The sequence below is a fragment of the Lynx canadensis genome, chromosome B3, assembly GCF_007474595.2.
Source record: "Lynx canadensis isolate LIC74 chromosome B3, mLynCan4.pri.v2, whole genome shotgun sequence".
Taxonomy (NCBI): Eukaryota; Metazoa; Chordata; class Mammalia; order Carnivora; family Felidae; genus Lynx; species Lynx canadensis.
The window spans coordinates 46,662,361-46,690,192 of NC_044308.2; the positions used below are offsets into that span (position 1 = coordinate 46,662,361).

Genomic DNA, 27,832 nt, shown 5'->3' on the forward strand with positions numbered 1-27,832 from the left:
ATTATCCTTGCCACAAAAAATATTCCTCAAAATAATAAGCTTAATTCTGTGATAAAATCTCAGTTCACTTAAAATAGGATGCCATTCAAAAAAAAATTTAAAAAAAAAAAAAAAAAGGGGCGCCTGGGTGGCGCAGTCGGTTAAGCGTCCGACTTCAGCCAGGTCACGATCTCGCGGTCTGTGAGTTCGAGCCCCGCGTCAGGCTCTGGGCTGATGGCTCGGAGCCTGGAGCCTGTTTCCGATTCTCCCTCTCTCTTTGCCCCTCCCCCGTTCATGCTCTGTCTCTCTCTGTCCCAAAAATAAATAAACGTTGAAAAAAAAAATTTAAAAAAAAAAATAGGATGCCATTCACAAAGAACATCATAAACTCAGATATGTTCAGGTACCAGCCACTGGGAGGGAGTTCTAAGACCTACCATCCTTCCATATTTCCAAGTCACTGGGACATTGACTTACTGACAGTTCCTGGGTGAGCTGTCGAATCTTCTGTCTCATTTCATCATAGTCTCCATACATTCGCTTCCTTACTTTTTCCAAAGTGGCTCTCACCTGCAGCCCACAAAGATGCTGGTTAAAGATCAAGTTATAACACTTTTACATTAAGACTGCCAAAACCCTAATTTAAAGGTTTTAAGAAACCCTAATGGGAAGACGGGCCCACACACACAAAAAAAACACACACATAATTTTAAGTACATGACACTGAGGAGATTAAGGGAGAAAAATCATCCTGACATCTAGTTAAGAGCCAGTGGTACTGTCCAAACAGTAACAATGATAATAAATATGTACTATGATTGTATATAATTATTAATAAAGATTAATTACTAAATAATAAGCTCTGAAGAAAAAATGGTTTGTTGAAATTCACCTATCACCTATTAAACCACATTCAGGTAAGATTTACCTCTTTTTCTTCTTTTTTTTTTTCTTTATTTACCCTTCTTTCTATTGCACATTTTTGTAAGTACAAAAATTTTAACAAGTTGACTCTATAAACAGGCAGCTAAGAGGAATCAAAAATCCAAAAAGCAAAAAGCAACTTCTAATTTTCTCTATCTCCACTCTGACCAACAAAGAGCAATTAAATACCTGGGATGTACAGCAGGGAATTAGGAGCCTAGAAAGCCCATAAATTTGAACATCAGTTCTTCAATAATCACAATAAGGCATAAAATAGAACAAAAGTCAGGGTGACCCCTAACATCTGTTTACATAATCACTGTTTAAGTTTTTTCTATAGTAGCACTTCTGGAGTGGTAAGGAGAGCCTTACAAATTTTGTAAATAAAAGGAAAAAACCTTGTCCCTGTCTCCTCCCTTCTTCTGCTACCCCTCTGATTGATGGAGAACTCAGGAATCCTCCAACAGAAAAGAAGCCTCACAGCGTCTGTGCGGCTCAGTTGGTGAAGTGTCAACCTTTTGGTTTCAGCTCAGGTCATGATCCTGCCATTGAGCCTTGCATCAGGCTCTGTGATGAGTGTGGAGCCTGCTTAAGAGTCTCTCTCTCTCTTTCCCTCTCTCCCTCTCCGCCTCTCTCCTCTGCTCTCACTCACTCTCTCTCTCTAAAATAAATTAAAAAAAAATTTTTTTTAATTAAAAAAAAAAAAAAGGAAAAGAGGTCTCAAGGGAGCCCTCTATAGGGAGGCTCCAGAACTTCCAATGCCAGAAGGGCTCAAAGGCAACAGTTGGTTGGAATAACCAGTGTGCTGGGGACAGCATGGGGAGACTTCACCTTGAAGCTGCATTTGCACAGCTAGCACATGGCTTTAAATCAGACTGCATGTTTATTCAGGGTGACTGCATATTGGTAAATATTTCAGCAGGGGGTGCAGGAGAGGGGGGTGCAAGGCAAGAGGCCAAGCCTTCACTAGATGAATTCTGATAAGAGTCTACTTTCTTCCTGTCATCTACAAACATTTTAGAAAAATGAGACCAAAAGCACAACTCTTCACTCTGGGTAGACAGAATGGCTTTTACCGTGGCCCTGAGTTGGCTCTGGTACTGCTCACCAGTGGGGACTGGGGGAGCTGGGTGGCAAATACTGCAGGAAGCTAACTGGGCCAGAGTCACTCATGGCAAGAAAGAACAAACAACCCCATAAACATGCTTAGGGATGAGCCAGCGCGAGATGGATCTGAAGCCAACTATAGGAGGTGGAACCTGGAAATTAATTTTTTAATGGAGGCTGGCAATTCAGGTCAGAACCACTCCTGTGACCTAGGCACATGTCACCCCTGGTTCACAACCAGCCTCCACCTGCTGTTTTTGTCTTGGGCAAATGGCAAGTCTCAGCCTTGTTTAAAAGGCTTACGTCTGAAGCACTGCCATGTTATCTGAGGACTTTAAGTAAAGAGGGACTAAGTATTTCTGTGAGAAAAATACTGGAGACTAGGAATGTTCAAGTTGCTCTTATATATGAAAATCAGGAATGATATATTCTGAATGATTACAAATTGTATTCGGGGATAGGATGACTAGGGATTTGAGATAACACATGTCCTATGCATTTGTGTATGTGTATAGCTCGTTTCGCTTTTATTTTCTCTATTAAGCATTTATTATACTACTTTTAATCAAGACAAGATTATGTTTTATTCCTTTTAATTATACAAATACCCAAATCTTTCAAGACATGAAAGAAGGTGTCCAACAGTTATTTTTAATATTTGATCAGAGATGTTCTTTTAAAAAATCCATATAAAAGTTGACAACATGACTTTGTATCTTGCCTGCAAACGCACCAAATAAAATGGGGTGTGCAGGTTTTAAAAAATTTTTTTAATGTTTATTTTTGAGAGAGAGAGAGAGACAGAGCACGAGTGGGGGAGGGGCAGAAAGAGAGGAAAACACAGAATCTGAAGCAGGCTCCAGGCTCTGAGCTGTCAGCACAAAGCCCAACGCGGGGCTCGAACTCAAACTGCGAGATCATGAGCTGAGCCGAAGTCGGATGCTTAACCGACTGGGCCACCCAGGTGCCCCACAAAGCTGGCAGTTTTGACTTTGGGGGCCCCTTCCCAAACTCTGCAATCTACACAGGAGAAAACTGAACCCCAGAGAGAACAAAACCTTGGCTGGGCCAAAAACAGACATGGTACCTCTGGGGTAGGCCACTGCCCCCACCTGGCTCTGTTTCTCAAGAGCACTTTCTAGGCCACAGGTTGGTGTTCAGGGCCCATGAGCATGAAAGTAACTCATGTGCTCTCTATTTACTCACACTGATTTGGAAAACAAGGGCACTGAGAGGCCAAAATAACCAAAAAGGAATGAAGATAGATAGATGGATAGATGGATGGATGGAGGGATGGATAGATGGATGGATGGATGGATGGATGGATGGAGAGAAGACAAAAAGAAATAAAAAATTTAGAAGGAAATGCTCCTTAACAACTGTTCTGGTTAAATGTCAGAATTATGGATTCATAATAAAAAATGTATGGATTCATACATTTTTGTATTTCCCATTCTTTCTTCAAAGAGTGTGTAATTAAGAAGAAATGGAATATTAAACACAAAGAAATGGCATTGATTGGCCTAGGACAGACTGTGTCTAGTGTGGTTGACTTCTCAGCATCTGTTTGAACATAATTAATTGGTCTGAGCCAGCCATCATCAATCTCATTCTCCTCAGCAGGGGATCCATCCAGCGATAGATTTGGGAATGGGCATGTGACCCAGTCCTGGCCAATGAGACATGAGGAGAAGCCTAAAAGAGGGCCTCTAAAAAGAAACCAGAGATAAGCGGCCTCTTCTCTTCCTCCAGACACCATCACATGCTCAGATGATGCCATGAGCCTGAGGATGAAGGAGGAAAGAACCAAGCGAAACTCAGAGAAGTAGGACTGGAGACTGGACGTGCCCTGCCTGGAGCCCACCCACCCCTGGACTTAGCCCCACATGACACAAATTTCCTTTGTCGGCTTTTCCGTTACTTATGGTGAAAAGCAAACGAATTTATAGTTTTCCAAACTTATATATTAAGAGTAGAATATACAATGTAATAAGCAAAATTGCTTAAAAGCATCTGTATCATTCATGGAAAGGAGTCATTTGGTCTCCTGAGTACCCCTGCTTAGTAACATCCAGAAGTTCACTCTGTACCTCAGTGCAGAATTACATCCGTATTTTTAACATTACCATAAAGATATGTAGAAATATTTCCACCCAAAAAGGCGACGCTAGGAATTCTTCCAAAATGTCTTATTACATTCACATCGATGCTTCTGACTCCACCTTCTCACATGCTACAAAAAGAGGATAAACAAACAAAAGTCCTTAAATGACTCACGTCTTTGATGTAGTTCATCTCTTCTTTCAGCTGATTGGTGGACCACCCATACACCACCATTTCTTTCTGTTCGTTGGGATCTGATCTCCGCACCACACCGTAGACAACACCCTGGGGAAGTTTCCTGGTCGGTTCTCCATTGCTTAAGTCAGGACGCTACGAAGGTGGAAAGGAGAAAAGGGTAATGGTCATTTAGGCCTCGTGGAAACAGCTGTGATAATGGGCGCACCATATATGGCTGTGCGGGCTGTGCTGGCACAGAGGAGCCCAGGGGCAAAGAGAAACAGGGGAAACACTGCCTGCTCGCTGTTCTCCCACTGGCACCCAGCATGGGTGGAGCCAGCCTTTTACTGTAGAGAAAGGGTACCTTTCTCAAATTTCTACAGAAACCCTAACCACCCACCCAAGAGTGGGCACCTCGCCCCGGAGCAGGGCACCTTTCTCATTCTTACAAAGGTGCCAGACAGACCTGTGTTGTCCATCATGACAACATCAAGTGCCTGCATTCTCACATTCCTAGTAAGCTGGTAATGCTGCTTTTCCCCTGATCTCAGTTCCTCCGTGTGCCCTCAACCTCATCACGAAACACATCACTTGCAATACAGGAGGCTGAGATAGCAGGAGAAGAATGTGGGCTGCCCCCTGGCAGCCACATTATCCCCTGAGGTCAGGACTGACTCTGGAGCCCACTCTGAGAAAAGGAGGTGGGGGTGAGTACACAACCTGCTGTGACCATTCATGAAATATTTCTGAAAAGCCAGGCAGAGGCAGCATGACTTCACTCCAAAACCATCTTCCTGTGCCTTACTTCCTTCACCTGAAGCTTTGCTCAGGGTTGAAATGCAAATACTCTCGGAAGGTGTAACATGGCCAAGTCCTAACACCCGTGTAGACTATGAAGGCTCAAGAAGTGGGAGAAAGGGAACTTAAGATCTGTTCAGCCTCTACTATAGGTTGGGTGTGTCCCTTAGTACACCTAAGTTGTGAAGACAACCACCCTATGACGTGGCAATTGTCCTCTCCACTTTACAGATGAGAAAAACAAAGCTCAGAGAGGTTAAATAACTTGCTGATAGTCACACGTCTAGATTCAAGACCAATTCTGTGCGACACAAAGTATACTTCCCCATACTGCAGGCTCTGTTAGATGCAGGGGGATAGAGTCAGAGCCTCCACAGCATAGAAGGGCGAGAAAAAACCAGGGACTGAGACTTCACAGACAAACCGGCCTACGTCCCATATCCCCTTGGGCTAACCCCTGTACTTTGGCAATCACCTTGCAGAAGCCTGAATTCCATAAGAGCGACTCTGCCCTCCCACTGAGTTTTAAGCCACTTTTGCAAAAATTCCTTCCATGCAACTCACACCATATTTTTTGGCAGGCAAAACTGTCATCTGCATTTTAAAATCATTCATTTGTGGCAGAATGAAAATCTTGTAAGTCCATTTCTTTAAACTTTGTCAAAGAAAAGTCTAGAAAGATACATGGCAAATTATTAACAGTAATGACCTCTAAGGAGGGGACAGTGGGGTGAGCAGGGATACTGGGCATCGTGGTGACTTTCAATTCTGTCTTTATACCCTTTTGTATTGTTTCTCTGTGGTGGGAGCTTTTTTAAAAAAAACTAAAAAACAAAACACCCATTGCTTCCACCCTTCCATACATGGAAAGACATAAGGAATTATGATGCTCTGCATTTACTTCCAGAAAATGATTCCACTTGAGGCCTTCGTGCTTGGGCCCCACAGGCACTAATGCAACTCCTGAAATGTGTACATAAATTTAGATGAAGACGTTGTCAGATGGCTCTTGGTGGAATGATGAGCTCCGAGTCCAGGCCTCTGGTTTCCCAGACATAAAATTAGGAAGAGGAAAAGCTCTAATGAAACTCTCTATGTACCAGGAAACAAAAGCAAACTCTTTCAGTCAGACCCCACCCACTTCCTGAAAAACAAGCTGAGGCTGACAGAAGCAGAAATGCATTTCTGCAGAGCAAAGCCTTTCCCATATGGACCGGCTTTCAGGAAAAGGCTCAGGTGGCCGCACGCAGACCACTCTGCCTCCCTGCCCTGCCGGGACACGAGGACCACCGCCTATGGAAGAAAACACACAAAATGTCACGGACAACACAACAAGGTCTATGAAATTCATGGACCTAACGGTTACCCACGTGAAAAGACAGCGAAGATCTGTTAAGTGAGAACCAGTCATTTCCCTATTCTTGTTTTTTTTTTTCTTTTAAATGTCTGTTTGTGTGTATAAAACACTGGAAAGGATGGAACCCAGACTTTTAATACCAGTGTCTTCAGTTAAAACAGGATTTCATTTTTTCCTTTATGCCTCTTAGCCAAAGAAAGAGGGGGGGGGATTATTTTTGAATGGACAGCTTTCATTTCAACTTTCAAAAAACTAAACCTAAAAGAATATTACAAAGTCAGGGACTAAATAAGAGCCCAGAGAAGGGCCATGAGGATGGGCCATTCCCCGAGGAGAGGGTTCCTGAGGCAGTGTAAGCAGAAACTGTACTGTGACGGGGACAGGGAAGAGATGTTTGCCAAGAAAGCACAGGGGATAAATATTTGTTGTCTGCTTTATTATACAGTATTTTCTTTAATCCTCACAATAACCCTACCATGTAAATATTAGTTCTTCCAAAGTGCAACATCCAAGTGCCTGAGTACATCTTCCCAAATCTAAGCTCTTCCCTTGACCACAAAGCCTTCAAAATAGCTAAGAGTCAAGAGTGAAATTGAAAATCATGTCTCCATGCGGCAGCCCAAACCTCAGGGGCAGGGAAGCCAACACCATGGCTCCCAGTCCGGTCGGGCTACTGGGAAGAGGCAGGCTCAGGATGGGGAGGCCCTTGTCCAGCCTCCTGAGATCCATCTTCCCCTCCTGGGATCCGTCTTCCCCTCTGCCCTCACTGCCTCCTTTCTGTTCCTTTATCAGCAAACCTCTCCTTCTCACCACAGGGCATTATGCGGGCTATTCCCTCTGCACGCGGTGCCCACTGGTGGGCTGAAATGTCTCTCCTTCAAGGCCTCTTCAGACTGGTTAGGCCTCTACACCCTCACCACAACCACAGTGGAGTGATTATTAGTATCGTCATCTATTAAGGCCTGTTCCCCAATCCACTGGGCCTCCTTTGTCTTCTTTTCCATCATAATCCCTGACATCTCACAGTGACAGACACTCGATGAGTTTCTCAATAAATATTTGCTGAATAAAGAGGGAGTTTTAGAAGTTGGAAGAGGTTCTGGGGAATTTCCCAGTATACATAAATACAGTCCAGCTGAAGGGAACACCCTCTGATCTTCTTAGAGGGAGGGACAGGGAGCTGCGGTTTGCCCCCATCATAAAATCTCTAGGAGTTGCAAAGGAGCCCGAGACTGCTATCATTGTGATGAAATTTAAGTAAGCTCTTGGTGAAAAATTGGAGAACACAGGAAAAAAGAAGAGAAGAGAAGAGAAGAGAAGAGAAGAGAAGAGAAGAGAAGAGAAGAGAAAAAAGGAAAGGAAAGGAAAGGAAAAGAGAGAAGAGAAGAGAAGAGAAGAGAAGAGAAGAGAAGAGAAGAGAAGAGAAGAGAAGAGAAGAGAAAGAAAAGAAATGAAAAGAGCTGGCATGTTTAGCACTGTGACCGTGGCTGAATTTTTCTCCTCCCGGGTCCTTTAAAATATCTCCCTATAAGATAAATATTAGTTTTTTTAGGCATGATAAGAGCATTGTGATTATATTAAGAGATAGCCTTTATCTTTTAGAGAAACATGCTTAAATATTTATGATATCTGGGATAGAGGGTGAAGGAAGCAGACAGGAGTACAGACAGAGAAGGACTGAGCATGGGTCGAGGGCTTCAGGGCTGGGTGGAGGGTCAGTGATTTATCACATGATTCAGTTTCCTTTTGTAGATGTTTGAAAGTCTCTGTAATTAAATTTTTTTAACTTCTTTATAAGGCTGCTTGGTTGATATTAAAATATCAAATTCTTAAAAACGTCCTAGGCCTAATAAAAGCCTCCTGGGTATGAAACAGTAGTAGGCAAAATTGCCTTGAAAACCAAAGCCCTAAGAAATACATGAAAACAAAGTCCGTGCCAAAGAAGGGAAAAGGTAACAGCCAACTGAAATGCATCCCATAACCCCTACGTGAAATGCAGCATAATTAACAGCAGGCATAATTGGTGAAACAGATAGAGAATCTCTCAGTTAAACTGTTCCCTGGGATGTACTCAGAGCTGACAACTTACTTACATGCTCATGCCTGTGGAAGGTGCCTTAGAAAGACGGAGAGACTACAGAAAAGTTACTCCCCACCTAAATTCCTGCTGCAAGGGCTTTATCGCTGCTGGAGAACAAGGGTCAGAGAGGTAACAGGCAACCGTATTTCCCAAACCGGAAATCAGAATATTTGATCTTACATGACATGAGCTCCACAATGCAGAGACTGAATCTGCCGTGTTCACTGTAGTATCCCCAATACTCGGCATAAAGAGATGCTCAATAAATACGTTTGAAGGAAGGAAGGAAGACAGAATGTTTGCAATTGGGTCTATGCCAGAAGATTTGGAGTATCTGGTCATCGGAAACACTGATCTTCACCAAGGAAGAAAATCCTTTGGTGAAGAAAGGGTCTCAGGGAAGAAGTAACAGCAGACACACAGCTTAACATAAATCCAAACCAATGGTGGTAACCCAGCCCCAGAGACCAGGACGGGCAGTGGTCACATGTCCAGTCAGCCCGAATGACTTAGGATGGACCATTACATGAAGTAAATGACATGCCAACTAGAAGCTGAGTTATTTCCAAACCTTCTTGCTTTGAACCTCTCCTTCCAGCCAGAGGGCAGCAGCTGATGCAGGGACTGCTGAGCAATGAGCCAGGGGCATCCCACTCATCTTGCAGGCAGAGGACAGCACTTTAGGAACGTACTGGGGCCTGTCTGACCTGTGTGCCCATCCTAGAAAATTACTAGTCCCTAATCATTACTCACTTGTGACACCGTTTTGTCTCCTTGGAACAAGAACCAACAACATAGCTGAGCCGGAGAGCCTTCCCACAGCCTGGGAGAGAAGCAGGGAGAGGAGGGAGAGACCAGTCTCCTCAAGGAAATGGAGATCTCTGGCTTATTAAGGTACTTGTCATTTCTGTGAATCTCAGACTGAAGAGACCATTTTATATAAAATCATCATGTCATGCTTGGACACAGACCAATACTTTTGAATGCTTAACGATGAGAAGGAAAAGAAAATCTTCTAGCCAAGCAGAAATCCCCAAGAGACTGTAGTTCTAATAATAGTATCCTGATAGGAGGTAACTTCTTACAGATATTGTCTTCTAGCTTCTAGGCAGACAACAGCTGCTTAGGCCCAACAACTCCAGGGAAAATGAAAAGAGTATCTGGAGAAGAAAATCAGGAACTCTTTTGCTAGAACTCAGTTGTAGAGTACACACCTTAGATAAACTTGACTGATAAAATATAAATATCCTAGACAGACTTTTCCTGATAGGAGAAAGTGTGCAAGTAGACATTCCCATGGCAACATGGCCATGGCACAGACCCAAGTGAGAACTGCAAATCCACCGTGTACTAGCTGCATGGCTCTGTGCTAGTTATTTACTGCACTGACTTTCAGGGTCCTGAACAGTACAGGGGGGATAATACCACCCACTTCAGAGGCTGGTTCCAGAAATACACAGAATAATATACACAAAACCCAGTGTATGCCATGGGCCATACCAGTAGATTCTGATAGATTCTAGCATTGTCATGCTTTGGCGGTGTCATGTCTTTATATTTCTGAGTATCTAGGATCTTGCTAAAGTCTACGTGTTTGTCTGGATGCTTCTGTCTGTCTGCTTCCCTCTTATTGGGCCTTTTTGCTGTTTTCATCCCAGCCATCAGACTTGCTGTGACAGAGGAATGTTCACCCCTTGACTGGCCTTGTTTCTCTGCATGGGGAGACAATCACAGTCTCAGGAGGTCAGGAAAATAGAAAAGAGAAGAGCTGTGTGGTCCAGTGGGTCTAGAAATGATACCACACCCTTCTGTGGTGTCTGAGAAGGCTCGGGCCTGGGATACTGCTGCAGCAGCCGGCACAGCCCTGGCCTTACTTGAAATCACAGCCACTACACTTTTCTTCTTTTACCGATGGACTTCTCATATGTATTCAGTTGAATAAGGAGTTCCACAGCTAGAGAAATTTGGAAAAACAGTGACTCTAGTCTAATATTTACATTTGCTGGAAGAGAAAACTAAGGCCCAGAGATGACTCGCCTGGAAGGCCACCATAGTGAAGGAACCAGCACTAGAACCCAGGCCTCTGCCCATCCTCATGGGGCTGCTCTCTCTGAGAGGCACGTGGAGTCCTGCACACCCTCAGCACAGCCCTGACCTCGATCTGAATCCTGGCAGGACACTCCCTCCCCTGGCAACAGCCCATGATGTTGTATAAACAGTCACACCAAGGACAAGGACGAGGACTCAGCATGCTTACTCATCCAGGGCTTTTAAGGGAAAGGGGACAATAAAACTGAATGGCAAGGGTTTCCTCCTTTGAAACATTACACTGGGGTATGAAAGTTCCCCATTTTTCATACATACACCTGGACCTGCTCTCCCTCACCGGAGTTCTTAAAGGTCTAAAGAGAGACAGCTTCTTTAAAAACAGAAGTCATTACAGGACATCTACAATGGCAGCATGTTAACAGCTACTGAAAATATTATCTGCTTCAAATTACCCTGTCACTTTGCAAAAGACTTCACTATCACACAGACTCAGAATCGGGAGAGCTCAGGTCATGTTCACTAAAATTCAAGCATGCAGTGAGACCCAATTTAACTGATAAATCTGCAACAGCTGGTGTTAGTTCTGTCTCTTACTGCTATGTGTGTGTATATATGTGTGTCTAAGAATACACTGCATATAGAGTTACATGGAACAGGGGTATATACACTCACAAAATTCTTTGAAAATGATAGGGAGTTAATTTCAAAATATTCTACACCAATGTGAATTTTAATATTCAACAATTTTGTAAACATTATACTCCACATTTACCAATTTCTGAACATGAAATTTGTACCCACAAACTAATAGCATTTCCTCTCCCATATTTTTAATGATTTTTAATATATAAATAAAAGCCCATGACTAATTTATCTGACTTGTTGATACAACTTAAGTTAACATTCCACAGGGGCACCTGGGTGACTCAGTCAGTTAAGCGTCCGACTTCGGCTCAGGTCACGATCTCAAAGTTCGTGAATTCGAGCCCCACGTCAGGCTCTGTGCTGACAGCTCAGGGCCTAGAGACTGCTTTTGATTCTGGGTGTCCCTCTCTCTCTCTGCCTCTCCCCGCCCCCCGCCCCCCCCCCTCATGCTCTCTCACGCTCTCTCTCTCTCTCAAAAATAAATAAACATTAAAAAAAATTTAAGATAACATTCTACAAAGAAACTTGTTACAGGTTGAATTGTGTCCTGCAAAAAAAAAGGAAAAAATGTGTTGTACCCCCTAACCCCCAGTACCTCAGAATCTGACCTTATTTGCAGATAGGGTGAATTAAAATGAGGTTATTGGAGTGAGCCCTAATCCAGGATAATGGGTATCCTCACAAAAAGGAGAAAATTTGGAGACAGACACACACCGGGAGAATGCCACAGGAAGAGCAGGGTTATGCAGCCACAAGCCAGGGACCGCCAGAACCATCAGCAGCTGGAAGAGGCAAGGAAGGATTCTTCCAGAGCCTGCAGAGAGAGCATGGCCCTGCTGACGGACACCCTGAGCCCAGACTTCTATCCTCCAAAGCTGTGAGACAATGAATTTCTGTGGATTAAGCCATGCAGTTCATGGTACTTTGCTACGGCAGCCCAAGAAGCTAATACAAAAACCGAATCTTAAGTCACTCTTTAAGCACTTACTATGTGCAAGGCAGGGAGCTAGGCTCTGGGAAACAAAATAAAAAGACATACCCTCGTTTCAAATGGCTCTGGGTAAAATATACATGAAGAACAAATGTTAGGAAAACACAATCATCCTCACTGGTCATCGGGCAATGGGAATGTGAGATGCCTCAAGAGGCTCTAAAACAGAAGAATGGGGTCAGAACCCTTTCGAAATGAGAATACCTATGTTCCATTCCAAACGTAATGCAGCCTAGAATTTTCTGGGTTCATACAAATAATCCAGATTTCATATGTTTAAATACCAAAATAATGGTAATGTGGTGATTAAATATCTGTATTCTAAAAAATACCACCATGTGGAGAACACAGAAAACTGGCATGGCCAAGAGCTGACGGGTGGGGTGAGCAACTCCCCAGAAAGCTCAGTGCCGTGAGAGCATGAGTTCTCTGAGGTCAAGTCTGCCGAGAGAGGAGACCAGGCCTGAGGATATGGCAGATGGATGCTCAGATTTATGGAGAAGGACCTAAGGACAGCAAACAAAGATGCTGCAGGCACAGCCTAAGAGGAAGATGCCGGACAGACAGTTGCAGGAAGGGGCATGACTCCCAGAGGGTCTGAGGGAGAAAAGCAAAGAAAGGACTGGGCTTGGCATTCAAAGAGCTGAGATTTGGCATTGAGTCACTGCCTCTGTAATCAGTATTACAGGGCACTGTGGCAGTCACTCCCATATATTAGCTCAGTTACTCTTTGCAACCAGGCCTTACTGTGTTTCCTTTCAGGGTAAGTAAACCAAGTAGCAGAGAAATAAGTGTTTGGGAGCTCAACTGTGGCCTGCAAAAGGCAGTCTCGGGGCAGTAGGTACCTTCTATAAGAGAAGGACTAAAAGCAGCAGGCAGGAATGGTCTGCCACAGGGCAGGAAGCCTCTCACATACGCCCCAGGAACCCAGAACTCCAAAGAAAGACACTGCCTCTGCTGTGATTGCTCCCAGAAGTCTCCAAACACACCATCACGAAGCTGGGGAAAATATACCATCTGCCACACCCTGCCTCTGTGAGTGAGTGATTCCTCTCCAGGGATTTCAGGAAGAGTGCACAGAAGAATGACCCAAATGGCAGGGCATCTATGTGTGGCCAGCTGCCCCATGGAATCCCAGGCCCTGAAAATACGCTCAGCACCTTCCATGACTGTGTCAAAGAATAAGGCCCAGGCCTTCCCTCAGTCAGCTACAGCTCTAACAGGGTCCTGGATATTCTCTGAGCAGTGTCACTTCATCAGAAGCCCATCAGGCCTCTGGTATCTTTCCGCTTCCATACCTGAGCGAGCTCCTATCCCCCCACCTTTGCACACCACGGGCCCCTCCAAGGAACCCAAGTCATCTCACCAGGGAAGGTCATCCAGAGTTCTTGGCACCTTGCAGTTTTGAGGATTATGGTGTCCCAGGGAGGGGCAACAATGCTGATGGCACATGAGAGCAGGCAGTCCCTTTCAGGGCCTCCTCGCTCGTGCCTGGCCTCTGGCTCCCAGTGACTCAGGCCCAGGAATCTGGCCAGAACGTGGTGACGGAACCACTCAGAACAGCCTCACAGTTACCACCCGTACCTTCGAGTGCAACCACCACCCAAGGACTTCAGTCCTGGGGAAGCAGCCGGCCCTACCCTCTCCCTGTCCACGCCAGCTCTTCTGCAGTGAGTCACCAATGCATTGCAGACGGGCACTTAGGCTGCATACCGGGCCCACCCAGTGTGAGAGGGCTCACAGCACATGCTGTCTTCACAGCTTCTGCCCTGTGCTCCTCGCAGCCCTGAGGTTCTCACGTACCCACAGGAGGAGCCGGGGAGAACCGGAGGGACCCTGGCCCCCACTAGCAACACTTTTGCCTGGTTTATACATGAGGGCCCAGAATAACATTTATTTTCATTTAAAAAAACAAAAACAAAAAAGAGACCTATTGCTTTGAAAAGTTTGAAAAGCACTGTTTAAGACAAAGGGGCTGATCGAAGTACACGACTTGGTTACCAACTCCCGCTTGACATAGAACACATGCTTTCCATCCTTGGGAATGCTTGATTCCTCTTAGTGGGGACGCACCCTCCAAGGGCTCATAGCACCAGGGTCAGTGCCCTTCATCAACATCTGCCCAGGCATGCGGCTCAGATCTAACTCCAACAGACCAAATCTCCCACCTCCCGTGCCATGCATATGGGGCAGCCACTGTGGCCCTTGTCCTGTCACTCTCTCCAGCTTAGGCCACCCCCTCAAAAAGTGCTCCTTCGGGTCATCTGGGTGGCTCAGTTGGTGAAGTGTCTGGTTCCGGTTCAGGTCACAACCTCACAGTTCGTGAGTTTGAGCCCCATATCAGGCTCTACCAGTGCTGACAGCTCAGAGCCTGGAGGCTGTTTCAAATTCTGTGTCTCCCTCTCTCCCTGCCTCTCCCCGACTTGCGCATGCACGCATGCTCTCTCTCTCAAAAATAAACACTAAAAAAATTTAAAAACAACAACAACACTAAAAGTGCTCCCTCCGATTCCTCGTGCGCTGAGCAGCCCATAAGCTCCTGATCACAGCTCAGGGCCAGTTCTCTAAAAGAACAGTCAGGAGAGCAGAGAGGGCAGAAGGGGACACCCCCCAGCAGCACAGCACCCCACTCAATCTAGTCAACAACAGGGATCCAGCTGGGTCGTTTGGGTTAGGAGCTTTTACCCCCAAACTTTTTCTTCAGACAATGTTCAAAGCTACACACAGTCGAAAAAATGGTTTGACTATATAAGGAAGAGTCACATTTAGTTCAATAATATCTAACGTGTGGTTCATATTCAAAAGTGTACAGTTATCCCACTATGACTTTTACAGATATTTTTTATTTTTTTGATCCCTGATCTAACCAAGCTTCGCCTGTTACATTTGAAGTTAACTCTTCCTAGCCTCCCTTTGGCCAACTGTTTTTAAAGAATGTCCCACATTTTGGGATTTGCTATTCCCTCATTACTAGATTCAGCTGAAACCATCTGGCACAAATATCACGTAGGTGATACTGTGCTTTACTTGACTGCATCACCTCGGAAGCGCACAGACCAGGTTGGCCCACTACTGGTAAAGCCAGATTGGACCACGTGGTTGAAACGCTGGCTGCCAGACTGCACCACTGTGCCTTTGCTTTTTTAATGTTTATTTTTGAGGAAGAGAGAGAGAAAGTGAGCAAGCACGAGAGCGGGGGAGGAGCAGGGAGAGGGGGAGACAGAGGATCTGAACTGGGCTCAGAATTAACAGCAGAGAGCCTGACGTGGGGCTCCAACTCATGAACTGAACCGTGAGATGATGACCTGAGACAAAGTCGGATGCTTAACCGACTTGGCCACCCAGGCGCCCCTGTGAGTTTTGAGTGTGGAAGTGAAAGTAATCTATGAGGTGATACTCTGGGGCCATGTGAAAATACTGCTCTACAATAACCTTCCACTAACTAGTCTTTGCATCCACTGAGGAACCAACCTGGGGTTATAAAATAGGGACTTTCCAAATTTGTCAGTTGAAGTTCTATAAAAGAGCTTTTGCTTTTTAAATCTCTGATGATTACTGTAAACTACTGAATCTTTTTTTTTTTTAATTATTCAATGTGTCAAAGCCCATTACTGTCATCACTTTCTGATGGAATTTTGTTGTAAAGTTTGTTGTAAGTTTTGATGTAAAGCTGTTCCAATTTTGCCAGTGCAGTGAGACCACTTTCAAACCAGCTTCTGGGTCCTTTGCTATGACCCCATTTGGGTGAGTGCCATCTTGCTTTCCGGCATGAGATGTTCCAGGTTCACCAGGTACTTGCCTTGTTCCCACCTGCAACCAGCCATTTTTCTGGATCCTTTGGTGGGACTTCTCCTCTCTCTTTAAGCAGATAAGCAACTCTACATTCTCTAACCTTGCACCTCATCATAACCTCATTTTCCTTCCTCCCTCCTTCCTTTCTCTGTCACTCATTATTAAAATTAGTTCAGGCAGCTTGGTCCTTAGAGAAAGCAGGGAAAAGAGCATAAGAGAAGGGAAGGAGAGACAAAGCCCAACAGTAAACTTAGGGACATGATCAACCATTTACCACTCAATGAAGAGCTTCCTTTTCCACAGGTGGCCACGTGTGGTCAACTTCACAGCAAGGCGTGTCATTGTCATTCCATTTATAAAACTTATATGGTCATATATTAAATCATTTCACTGTTTTCTTTTATACTTACACAAAATATACACACAAGAAAAATTACTACCTAACCCCTGGCACTCTCATCCCCTTCTCTTGCTCTAGGTGTCTCCATCAGTACTTACTACCTTCTAAACTCCATAAAATATGCTTTATTTAAAAATTTTCATTCTCCTTCCAACTGGAAGATAAGTTCGGTGAGTGACAGGCATGTTTTTGCTCACTGCTTTGTTCACTACTCTACTCACAGTGTAGTATATACTGTGGTATACTATACGCACATGCACAGCGCCTGGAATACAGTAGGCGCCCCATAACTATTTGTGAATGAGAAAAATGGCTTGCCGGGGACAACAGACCCGGAAGTGAGTGGCACCTCCTATGCAGCCTTTAAGTCTGCTTCAGTGACTCCCCAGGCAGTCAGTTATTCCCTGCCCCGTGGTCCTGGAGCTCTTCTTGCACTTCCGGATCCTAACACTTGAGTGTCACATCAACCTTGTTCACAGGTCTGCCTCACCCGAAAACCTTCGAGCTCCTCCAAGACAAGGACAAGGTCAGACTTATCTTCATGGCCCAGCACTTAGCACAGAAGCTGGCACAAAAATCTGATGACCTCCCCCTCCCTCCAGCCAAGTGCCCTCGCCCTGTGCCCGGGCTGCCTGCTGGGCTTTTCCTCTCCAGGCGGCCTCCACCATGAGCTGGGCCTTCCGCCTCCAGCTGCTGAGAAAGGCTCAGCCGCAGGCAGCTCACAATGGGCCCTTTGACTCAACAGGACTGGGCTCTTTCAGGAAAAACTCGTTCCCTGCCACAGCACCTGCCACTAAGGCCAGCGTCCCCACAGCTTTGAGGCAACACAGAGCCAGCGTTCACCAGGAAACAAGAGCAGGGGCAGGAGGCCAGCAGGGCCAGCCGGGCAGGGCAGTCTGGCTTCTGGGAAGATGGAAGATGGGGTGGCAAGGTCGAGAGGGCTTTTCATCAGCAGATCACTGACATTCAGACTCTGTGAATACACTGGCTAGAGGACCGGGGTGGAGGGGTGGGGGGTGGACGCGGGGGACGGGGTGAAAATAAAAGAGAGTAAAGATGAGAACTTGTCAGAGCTTTGCTCGGAGACGGCTTACTTGTTCTTTTCTTTCGACCCTCTTTTCACCTGACCCTGGAGCTGGACTCTCGGGAGGTACAGTCAGCCGCAGTCTGCAGACATTTGCCTAGGAGAGACGGAGAGGAGAAGCCAGTTACAAACTCGTGCCAGAGGTACAAAGAGCTGGGTGACCTTGTGCTTCTTGGTGCCGTCTCCCCCACTTAGCAATGAGGTGATCGTACCAACCACACAGGGGACTCTGAGGATAAGACCAACGTTTGCCTGGCCCAGATCAGGCAACTCACCACCCTGCTGCTCAAAACGAGGACATTACCGAGTAATGTCATAGCATTCAAACAAACAGAAACCCAAGATGACAGATATCCTTATAAAAGGGGGAATTTGTAGACAGACACACATACAGGGAGAACAGCATGTGAACATGCTAAAGAGAGAAGCCTGGAACAGATCACTCCCACACAACCCTTGGAAGGAACTAACCCTGTTGATACCTTGATTTTGGCTCGAGTTCTGTAACAGTATGTATAGAATGATCGTATCTCACCTGCACTGGTCAAAATACAACTAGAGGGACAAAGGCCAAAATATACACAGTGGTGACTGGACTGTGAAAGTGCTTTCTCCTTGGCTATATATTGAATTTTTCTCTAACAGACATGCATATACAGAAGCACAAAGTTATTTAAAAGTCTATACACTCATGTTCGTAGCAGCACTATGCACAATGACTGAAAGCGACACAAATGTCCATCAGCGGATGAATGGATACATAAAATGTGGTATATACACAGAACGGAATATCACACAGCCTTAAAAAGGAAGGAAATTCTGACACATGGTGCAACATGGATGAACCTTGAGGACATTATGCTAAGTGAAGGAAGCCAATCGTGCAAAGACATGGGTATGACACAATGACAGCTCTCTCAGCTGTATGACTCCACTTATACAAGGTATATAGAATAGTCAAAATTCCTAGGGACAGACAGCAGATCAGTGATTGCCAGGGGCTGAGGACACAGAGAAGTGGGGAGTTATTCCTTAACAGGTATGGAGTTTCAGTTTGAGAAGATGATAACATCCTGGAGGTGGATGGTGGTGATGTTTGCACAACAATGGGAATATGCTTAACGCCATATGTCTGTTTCACCCCAATGTCACAGCCAGAACCTGCTGTGATTTCCCAGGGAGAAGTATCTGGCCACTGGAAAAGTCCAAAGAGGGCCCCAGCAGCACCCAGAGTACCCAGCCCCATGGGCTTGTCCCTGTTATAGGCTGTACTGTGTCCCCCTAACATTTGTATATTGGAGTCTTAACCCCAGAACTTCAGAATGTGACCTTATTTGGAAAAAGGGTCTTTACAGAGGTTATTAAGTTAAACTGAGGTCATCAGGGTGAGCCCTAATCCAAAATGACTGATATCCTTGGGGCACCTGGGTGGCTCAGTTGAGCATCTGACTCTAGATTTTGGCTCAGGTCATGACCTCACAGTTGGTGGGTTTGAGCCCTTCATCAGGCTCTGCACTGGTAGTTCAGAACCTGCTTGTGATTCTCTCTCTCTCTCTCTCTCTCTCCGCCTCTCTCTGCCCCTCTCCTACTCACTCGCGCACACACACACTCTCTTTCTCTCACTAATTAAAAAAAAAAACTTTATAAAAAAAAAACAGAAACCCAAAATGACAGATATCCTTATAAAAAGGGGAACTTGCAGACAGACACATATATAGGGAGAAGAGCATGTGAACATGCTAAAGAGAGAAGCCTGGAACAGATCACTCCCACACAGCCCTTGGAAGGAACTAACCCTGTCAATACCTTGATTTTGGACTTCTAGCTCCCAACCAGAGGATAATAAAAGTCTGTTGTTTAAGCCACCTGGTTTGTAGTACTTTTCAAGCAGCCCTAGCAAATTAATATACCCCCTGACCTGGTCTGCACCCATCCACAGGGTGGCTTCTGAGCAAACCACCCTGCAGCCCACAAACCCAGAATGGGATGGGATTGTAAAAGGCCTTTTAAGTCCAAACTGCCAACCTACAGAGGAACCCCCCCACCCACCAATGTACCTGCCAGGTGGGAGACTGAGGATAACATTTTCCATGCACAGGTAAAAGAGCCCATGTGGGATATATGTTAGCACTTCCACACACATGGTCACCTACCTTCGAGATACCCCATTTTGCTACCCAGCACCTCCAGCTTCCTGTTCCCTCAGAACTCCTCCCTAATGGACCTGGGGTTGACCTCAGGGCAGGAATAGAATTCCCCTTTCTCTACACAGGGCCTCCTTCCCTCTGAACCTCTTTTCCTCTGGATCTAAAAACCCCAGCTCTTTCAACTCAGTGACTTGGTTTCACAATCACTCTCCATCTTTACGTTCCTACGGGCAAGCTTCATCCCCTCATGGCCCCAGGACTATATGCCTCCAATGTGGCCAACTTTGCACCAAACCTTCAGAGCTCACCATCAGTCATGTTGGCCAAAGACAAACCACCCATTCCAGCTAGGGGGCAGCTCTCCCAGCTGACAGGCAGGAGCACCGATAGGAATCCGAGTTCTGCCAGAGAAAGGCAAACCTCTGACTCCAGGCTGCCTGGACCGGTTGAAACCAGCTGGCATTTGCACAAACATCAAAGTGTAACTCACACCAGGTAGGCAATCCAAGTCTATGATATTCAATAATCTTCTGTGATAGGCTGCTCTAATCCATAGCATAATTTTGCAGAGAAAAGTGCTTTTCTCCTGCACCCCATCCAATGCACACACATGTATACACACAGGTGTGTAAACACATATACAGACTTGCACAAGTGCACACACGCACACACATACATGTGTCAACACCTACTAGCTGTCGTTGCTCCCACAGCAGCAGGCTCAGCCCTGTATTCTGAGCATTGAGGAAAACTGAATCTTACTTAGTGGGAACACCACAGTTATGGGATTAGCTGTCCCTACAGGCAAGGGAATCTTCCAGTGGACCAAAAGCAGGAAGGTGGTAGATTCAGTGTATTTCATTACTAGGTTACAGAGCACCTACTACTTGTAAAATATTTTTAAGGGCAATGAGGGTACCAAGATAAAAAAGAAACAGCCTTGTTCCCAAGAGCTCAGAATCCAAAAACATACCCAAACAAAGCAAATAAGAACACTCAGTGTAACCAACACAAAGTCCTGAGAGGCAGGGTACCTTGGTGGTTAAGGCATGGTAGAACTGCATTCCTTATATAGCAGTAAGAATATAAGAAGAACAATAGTCTTAACTGGACACGGGAGTATACTGAAGGCTCCTAGAGGTGACATTTGAGCTAGGTATAGAAAGATAATAAGACTTTGCAGTCCATTGAGGTTTGGAGAATCCATCATCAGAATAACAGCAAACAACTACCAGGCAAGGAATTTGCTCCAGGCTGGCCAAAGGCACAGATGTGCGAATGTTCTGAATGTTTTTGCTTAGCATAGTATCAACACATAATGGGCACTTGCTCGGTAAATTAAATGTCAGTATGAGTTTCTTTTTAAGACGAATTAAAACACAGCCTGAAACTCCCCAGAGAGCCTTCCACTTTCTTCAAACCAGACCCTCTGGTAGGGACAACAGGGAGGAGCAGCTAGTATTCAAGCCTCCTCCACATGAAAATTCACAACAAAGCCCTTGTCTGCAACTCAGGGCACCTGGGAGCTCCCCCAAGTCCTCTGGGGCTTTGTTTCTGACCTACCCACCCCTCTTTGTGGAGGCAGAAAGCTGGGTCTCCATCTATGGGGGAATCCAGAGATCCACATACCATCATGCTCTCAGCCTCAGCACCTGGGCTTACCAAAGAGAAAACTATCCTCTCGAATAAAAAGGGGTGGAGAAGATGACCCAGGGACGGGGTGGGGGTGGATGGTGTTGCTAATCAGTTTACAAAGATTTCCCTAAGGAAATTAGCCAAATGTATTTACATTTCTCTAAGGCCTGGTCCACTTTGTGACTGTGGGTTCCTGCCCAGTTCCACCTAACAAGAGCAGGTGTGGTCCCTGTGGTTGTGGCTGGAAGGACACACACCACACTCTGCTCAGCACAAGCATAAAATCTTTGGAGTATGTGGGTCAGGCTGTGTGAGACACGGCATGCCCCACCTGGAGTAGGCCTCTTAGCTCTGCTGTGGCTCTGAACTTGCAGGCCTGATGATCTACATCAGGGTGGGGCAAACCTTTTCTGTAGAGGGCCAAATACTAAGTATTTAGGTTTTGCAGACCACCATAAAAAACATTCATATCTCAGAGGCAAACAAAACAAGCCAAGAAGGCCAAATATGGCCCGGGGGACAGTAGCTTATCTGCATACAGGGACACTTTTTGTAGGTGGTATAAAGTGCTCTAGAGCCCCTCTTTCCTGTGTCAGGACTGACACCAGACAAAATTCATAAAGACAAGGACAGTGAGCGCTCCTCCTTCCTGCCCTCAATGGCTCCCTTCTGGACAAGCACACAGTGTGCCCAGGAATGCCACAATACAGACAGGAAATGCAGGTAAGTGAATGCACACAAATAGCAGTGCGACCCGGGGTGTTAGGACTTCCTGCTCTGCCCCCACACCCCCACCTTGCTCCTTCCAAACTTGAAGGAAGCTTCCAGAACACTGTCTCAGGAGGGTATTTCCAAGAAAGCTATAAGGAGACAGTCATAATTCAAGAGATAGTTCCCATTCTTGGCTGCACATTAGAATCACCTGAGGAGCTTCCTGAAAAATACTGGTGTTATTCTTTACTTTCAGACGTTCTCATTTAAACAGTCTGGCTTAAATGAGTCTGAGGCTTAGATATTTTAAGCTTCTCAGTGATTCTACATATAACTAGGGTGAACCACTGACTTAACCAATGGAATGAAACTCCAACTTGTTCAACAGGATGAGGAGACTGGAATATTTGGAGGCTTTCCCAGAACCATCAAACTCTTCACCTGGGCCAGCACTCACATCCTTCTGTCACCTGCTTCCTGCCCAGGTGAGCCAGAGGTGATGGCCTGGCTTTAGCCCAAGCTTCTCTTCCTGGTTTTCTGTTTGCCAACTGAGTATGAAGTGTGGCTTCTTTAGGACCCTGATGACACACAACTCTTTTTACATACCAATTACACTAGGCCTGGGGAGGCAGGGTCCCTAACCCCTCTCCTCAAGTAGTTAATCACAGCCAGTAGATGCAAGCAATGACGGGGTGCACAGGCCACTAGGGGAACATGGAAAAGGAGAGTTCAGATAGGCTTCCTGGAAGCTGCCCCTTCATCAGAGAGGCATGAAAGAGGCAAGGAACAGCATGAAAGGTTTGGGAATGGCAAGAAATTTGGAATATTTGGAACAAGTGTGGGATGGGAACAAGGAAGCCTAAGGCCAGATCAGAAAGGCCTGAATGCTAAAGTAAGGAATTTGTAGCCGCTGCTGGCAGGACAAAGGGGGCTCCTGAAGCAGAGTCATTGGGCTCTGTATTTTGCATTTTAGAAAGAGCACTCTGGCCTTAAAGTGTAAGTAAGAGTCAGCAGCGTGACTGAAATTTAGCACCATCCCTCACCTCAAGTGGGGCAGAGGGAAATACCCCCGTGTGACTCTTCCGTGTGCTTGGAGAACACTGCAACTGTTCTAGGCTGGGAGAGCTCACTGCGGGAAGCCCTAAGGCCATGACGCAAGTAATTGCTTCAAGTATTTCACATGGAACCTTTTCAACATGGTCTCTGGTTAGTTAGCCCTGGACCCACAGCTCCTTGAGCTCGATTAGACGATTTTTAAGGCTGACTGACTTGAAAGGCTTTTCCAAGAGATCAGAAGCCGAGCATCTGGGTTTCTTGTGTGCACACTCAGTGCAGACGAACCATGACACAGACCACATATGCAGCCCTCCCACGGGGCACTGGAGACAAGGAACCAGCCAGAATCCCACTCCATACCCTCTGCCGGACAACCAAGGGATCGCTATCTTGAGTTTCCTTAAGAGTCTCCAAGACTCAGGTCTGTTCGTCCTACCTCTGACACAGGAAGATGGGTGAACCAAAGCACAGATGTCATACTTTAGTGGGAGAGGCTTTTGGGCTAAGCCCTGAGGATGCCAGGGTTCCAAAACTTTGCAACTTGGTCTGTCAGGGGCTGGCTCCAGGAGGCCCTGGTGGGGAGCCAGCCTGCTTCCTGGGTGCAATGGGCCCCCGACCCACCCATCCCTGGTGGGTGCTGCAGCTAGCTAACTTCTCCCAGACACCCGATGCCATGTCCTTTCCTACAGAGCCCACAGATACAGAAGTTATGCACACATATGTTTCTGTGAAAAGGAAGTGAGGTAAACACCTGTCTGACCCGTTCAGTGGCCACCTAAGGAAAATTCTTTTGAGCCAGTCAGACAGAAATGGGACCTAGGAGAGTGTGCATTAGTGAAGGAGGGATAACTGGCAGGCCAGCTGGGTTTTGACAGAAAAAGCCCTTGCCAAATAGAAAGAACTATCAGCAAGAGCAGGCTACGAAACAGTCCTATCCTTGTGGCCTTTTTGGGTTTGCCTCTGTTTTGTTTTTCTTTTTACGAACCACCCAGGGGCCAGGATACCGGCAACACCAGCCAAGAGTCTCTTATTATCAAGACAGTGTGATGCTGGAGGAAACTCTTGACAGATGCATGCCTCTCATCGCCCCGGCTCAACAGCTGAACCAAAAGTATTTGGCTGCACAAAGCAACACGTGCCTTCCCCCCGCAAAGAGCACAACCTGGCCACACAACTGACCTTTCATGTCAAAGGCTCATTTAGTGGGATTAACTTCATTTACAAAATTCCCTTCAAAATCATGAAGCAATGTCCATAGTTTTTTTAATGTTTCCCCCCGTTCTCTAAGGTCATCCTTCCATCCATGGTTCTTCTCCAGCCAATCTATCTTCCTGTTGTTGCCACAGATAAAACTATTTTTAGCGCGCAACTGAAGGTAGGGTTGTTGTTTTTTTAATTTCACAACCCGTAAATGGGTTGGCATCCGTAAATGCCACTCAGAGCTTTGCTTATCAGCTGACAGAAATTACTCTCCCACCAGTTTTTTTCCCCCCTTTGAGAGATGATTTCAGATAAAAAGGAAGTACAAATTGTAGGTGGCAGCCATTGAACAAGGGATAATTGGTGACAGTCTGGTCTGGCTGCACCTCCCTGGCTGGCTGACTCAGAAAACTCCCTGTTCAGTGTCAGCTGTCACCACCATTGCTAGTTTACTTGAATATCTGGACCAACATAGCCTGGTTCCTCTGCAGTCCCTAATTTGGTAAGCTCTTTGGACAAAACAGAAATGCTATTTTGATGGCTAGCATGTTCTTGTTTAAGACCATCACTTGTCCAATAACAGCCAAGAGGAAAGACGGGATGATACAGAGTTTATTGACAGACTTTCAACTTCAGGAACAATTTCCATGATTACTTAGTCTACAATTTTAATTTCAAGACATCCCATTCTTATCTTTCCAAGAAATAAACGTTTTTGCCCTAAAGAAAATGCAATGTGCCATTATGATACAATATATACCAAGAGCTTCATTTAAATGAGTGATATTTCCTCCTTTCAGTATCCCATTGTCAATCACCCGACAAACTCCTATGCACCCTTCAAGACTGAACTCCAGTATCTCCTGAAAAGGGAGGTCTTCCTCAGATGCTTTGGGAAGAACCCTTCCTGTTAGCTTCACCCGACTTTGTTCACAATGGACCCCACTATAACAACCATCACTTTGTACGACGGTAGTCTGTGACAATGACTGCCTCCATGGGTAGAGTAAGCCCCAACACCTAGCCCTGTATCATCCAGAAGGAAATCTCCAAGTGTTGTTTAAAAAAATCAAGCAACAGATCGTATCTTCTCACAATGCCCCCCATACACATACACATAGACAGGACCCGTGGCATTTGCAAATCATGAGCAGAGTTGGAAATCATGAAGAGAATCCTAGAACCTGTAAAAATCTTCTTTCCTGAACAAGTGCACCAGTACTCATGCACTCAGAACAGCCCTACATGGTGATTCAGCTCCCTGACCCCTCTGGTCCTAGGTACTTTGGTTGTCTTATTCAAAAGGCAAAGCCTTTCCAATAGTCTGTCCACTGTGGTTCTTACAATGAAATACTTGAAAGTGAACATTTGAGAAAAACAATCTTCAGAAGGGCTACCTAGTACACTAATCACATCTGCAGTCACCCACTCTAGCCACCCATCTGTGGAAAAGGACTGGACTATTTCATGCATTCTGGTCCCCCCCGTGCCTCTGTCTAGGCCCAGGGCTGGTTTTTCAGTGACTTCATTCTTTCTCAATCACAATTGTGTTCCAACTGAGCAAGCTTTCCATAGAAAAAAAGGCAAATGCCTGTCTTGCAGTAAGGTTGGGACTGTGATTGGAAACCCACTTGGACCCAATGGGGATCTTGCTTTACAAAGCTAATAACTGAGAAGCCAGAGTTCTGTCAACCCTGGGTGTCTGGTGTATACACATGCACACACATACACACACACACACACGTGTGCACACATCTGCCCCCCTCAGAATCCATCACCTGGCCTACACCCAAGAGTAACACAGGTCTTCCTTCTAGAGCTAAAGGAAGGCAGCACATAAGGGGACTGCTAGTCACCTGGTTGAGGTATGGAAATGTAAACAGGTATGTCTATGAGACTAGAAGATGGGAGTGCCGAAGGGGGTCCTGGCTTGGACTTAAGCATCTGTTTAGCTAAAACTTGGGGAACATGATAAGAGAAATCTCAACCACTGAAAAGAAGCACTGATTGATAAATATGAATATTATGAAGAAGGGATGAACTAAAAAGCCACCGCCCAAGGCCCTGGCAGTGCGCTCTGAGGCACTGATCTTGGAAGAGATACAGAATGGGAAAGATACAACAGCACGTGCCTAGCATCTTTCACAAAGCATCTGGGGAGGTGAGGAAAGATGCAATATTTAAATCAGAATGAACAAAGCGGTTTGCATAAACCCAAATCCCACACCACTGAGCTCCCAGGTGTCCAGCTGCTGATCTCTACCTTGTCAGGTGAAGCCTACCTTGGCTAAACTCACTCCAGAATCGGTGTTATTCTATCACCAGCGGGGACCAGTGACCTTTGCTTTTAATCGCTGAAAGGAGGCAAGTTTGGGTGTTAAAGATATTCATTATCTGTGAGTCTCAAGTAGGCACACCACAGAAATTGTTTCCCTTGCTTTTTAAACTCGTGCCGCCAATAAACGTGGCCTGACAGAGAAGGCAGGAAGGAGAGGAAATTTCTGGGAATTCCACAAAGTCCCCTAAGCCCTACGAGCCGTTGGCTGGGCATCCAGAGAAGGGTCACGGCCGGAGCTGGGACAGGACGGGAGAGTTGAGTCCAGGGTAGGGCGTCGGGGTCGGGGCCCCGCTCCCGCACGTCCCCAACGCCAGACCCCGCTACAGCCGGACTGCCGGGTCGGGGAAGCGGGACGGCGGCAGTTCCCGCCCCCAGCTACTCACCCTCCTGCTGGGCGCCCCGGCGCCGCCGCCCGACAGCAGGGTGACGGTGGAGGTGGAGCGCAGCATCCCGCAGCGGCGGCCGGCAGCTAGCCCGCAGCTGCGCTCCTCCGGGCGGAATAAGCGCGCGGAGCCCGCCCTGCGCGGGGGCGGTGCGGCCCAGGAGCTGCTCCGGCTGCGGCGGGGAGGGTGCGCGGAGGGGCGGGGCCGGGGGCGGGGCCCGCGCGCTCTCGCCCGACCCGTCTAGCTGCATTTTCTACCCAGGGCGCGGACCTGGCCAAAGTGGAACGCAGTCCTCCGCTCCGGGCGCTGCGCCCGCCTAGGGTCTGTTCAGGGGCGGGCGGGAGCCCTGGAACCCCTGGACGCCCAGGCTCTCCCTGCCGCCTGCGGTGTCAAGGTCCACCTGCCTGTTCATCTTCACAGTACTCAGCGGCCCACCGCCACCCCCCCCCCCGCCCCAAGAGGCTTCCTTCCCCATCCCTGGAAACTTCACCCCGTGTCATTCATTATTTACTGAGTGCCTACTGTGTGTCCCTCCCAGCAGCCGACACAATTGACTGGCGCTGTCTGTCCTCATGATGTTTGCAATCTGGTCGGGACGCCTAGAATAGATGACAGGTGTGGGTGCTTTGGTAGAAGAGGAGATACCTATGGGAAAAAACAACCCGACCCTAGTTGCTGGCCTGTGCAGGAAAAGACCTCTAACAGAGGTGATGAGTAAGCAGGAGCAAGCCAGGTGTAGAGTGTTTATCACAACTGCTCATATTTATTCAGTGATTACTGTGGGCCCAGCTGGCAAGTGCTTTGCATGTATTACCTCATTTAATCCTCACAGCCACTTTCATTTAATCCTATACCCCTATTTTGCAGATGAGGACA

At 46.4% G+C, this 27,832-nt stretch overlaps 1 protein-coding gene across 2 annotated transcripts in view; it reads right to left on the minus strand.

Moving 5' to 3' along the window:
- The window catches only part of LOC115515878 (myocardial zonula adherens protein), a 90,774-nt gene extending 63,719 nt beyond the window's left edge, over positions 1-27,055 (minus strand). Inside the window, exons 1-4 of one of the 2 annotated variants that reach the window (XM_030318091.1) lie at positions 26,957-27,055; positions 17,497-17,583; positions 4,288-4,443; positions 457-549 (exon numbers count right to left, since the gene is read on the minus strand). In XM_030318091.1, the coding sequence (XP_030173951.1) occupies positions 457-549; positions 4,288-4,443; positions 17,497-17,583; positions 26,957-27,022 (402 nt within the window). In that variant the 5' untranslated portion in view covers positions 27,023-27,055. The remainder of the gene's footprint in view (positions 1-456; positions 550-4,287; positions 4,444-17,496; positions 17,584-26,956) is intronic. The other variant, XM_030318092.1, reaches the window with a different exon arrangement.
- Between the last annotated feature and the right edge of the window lie 777 nt (positions 27,056-27,832).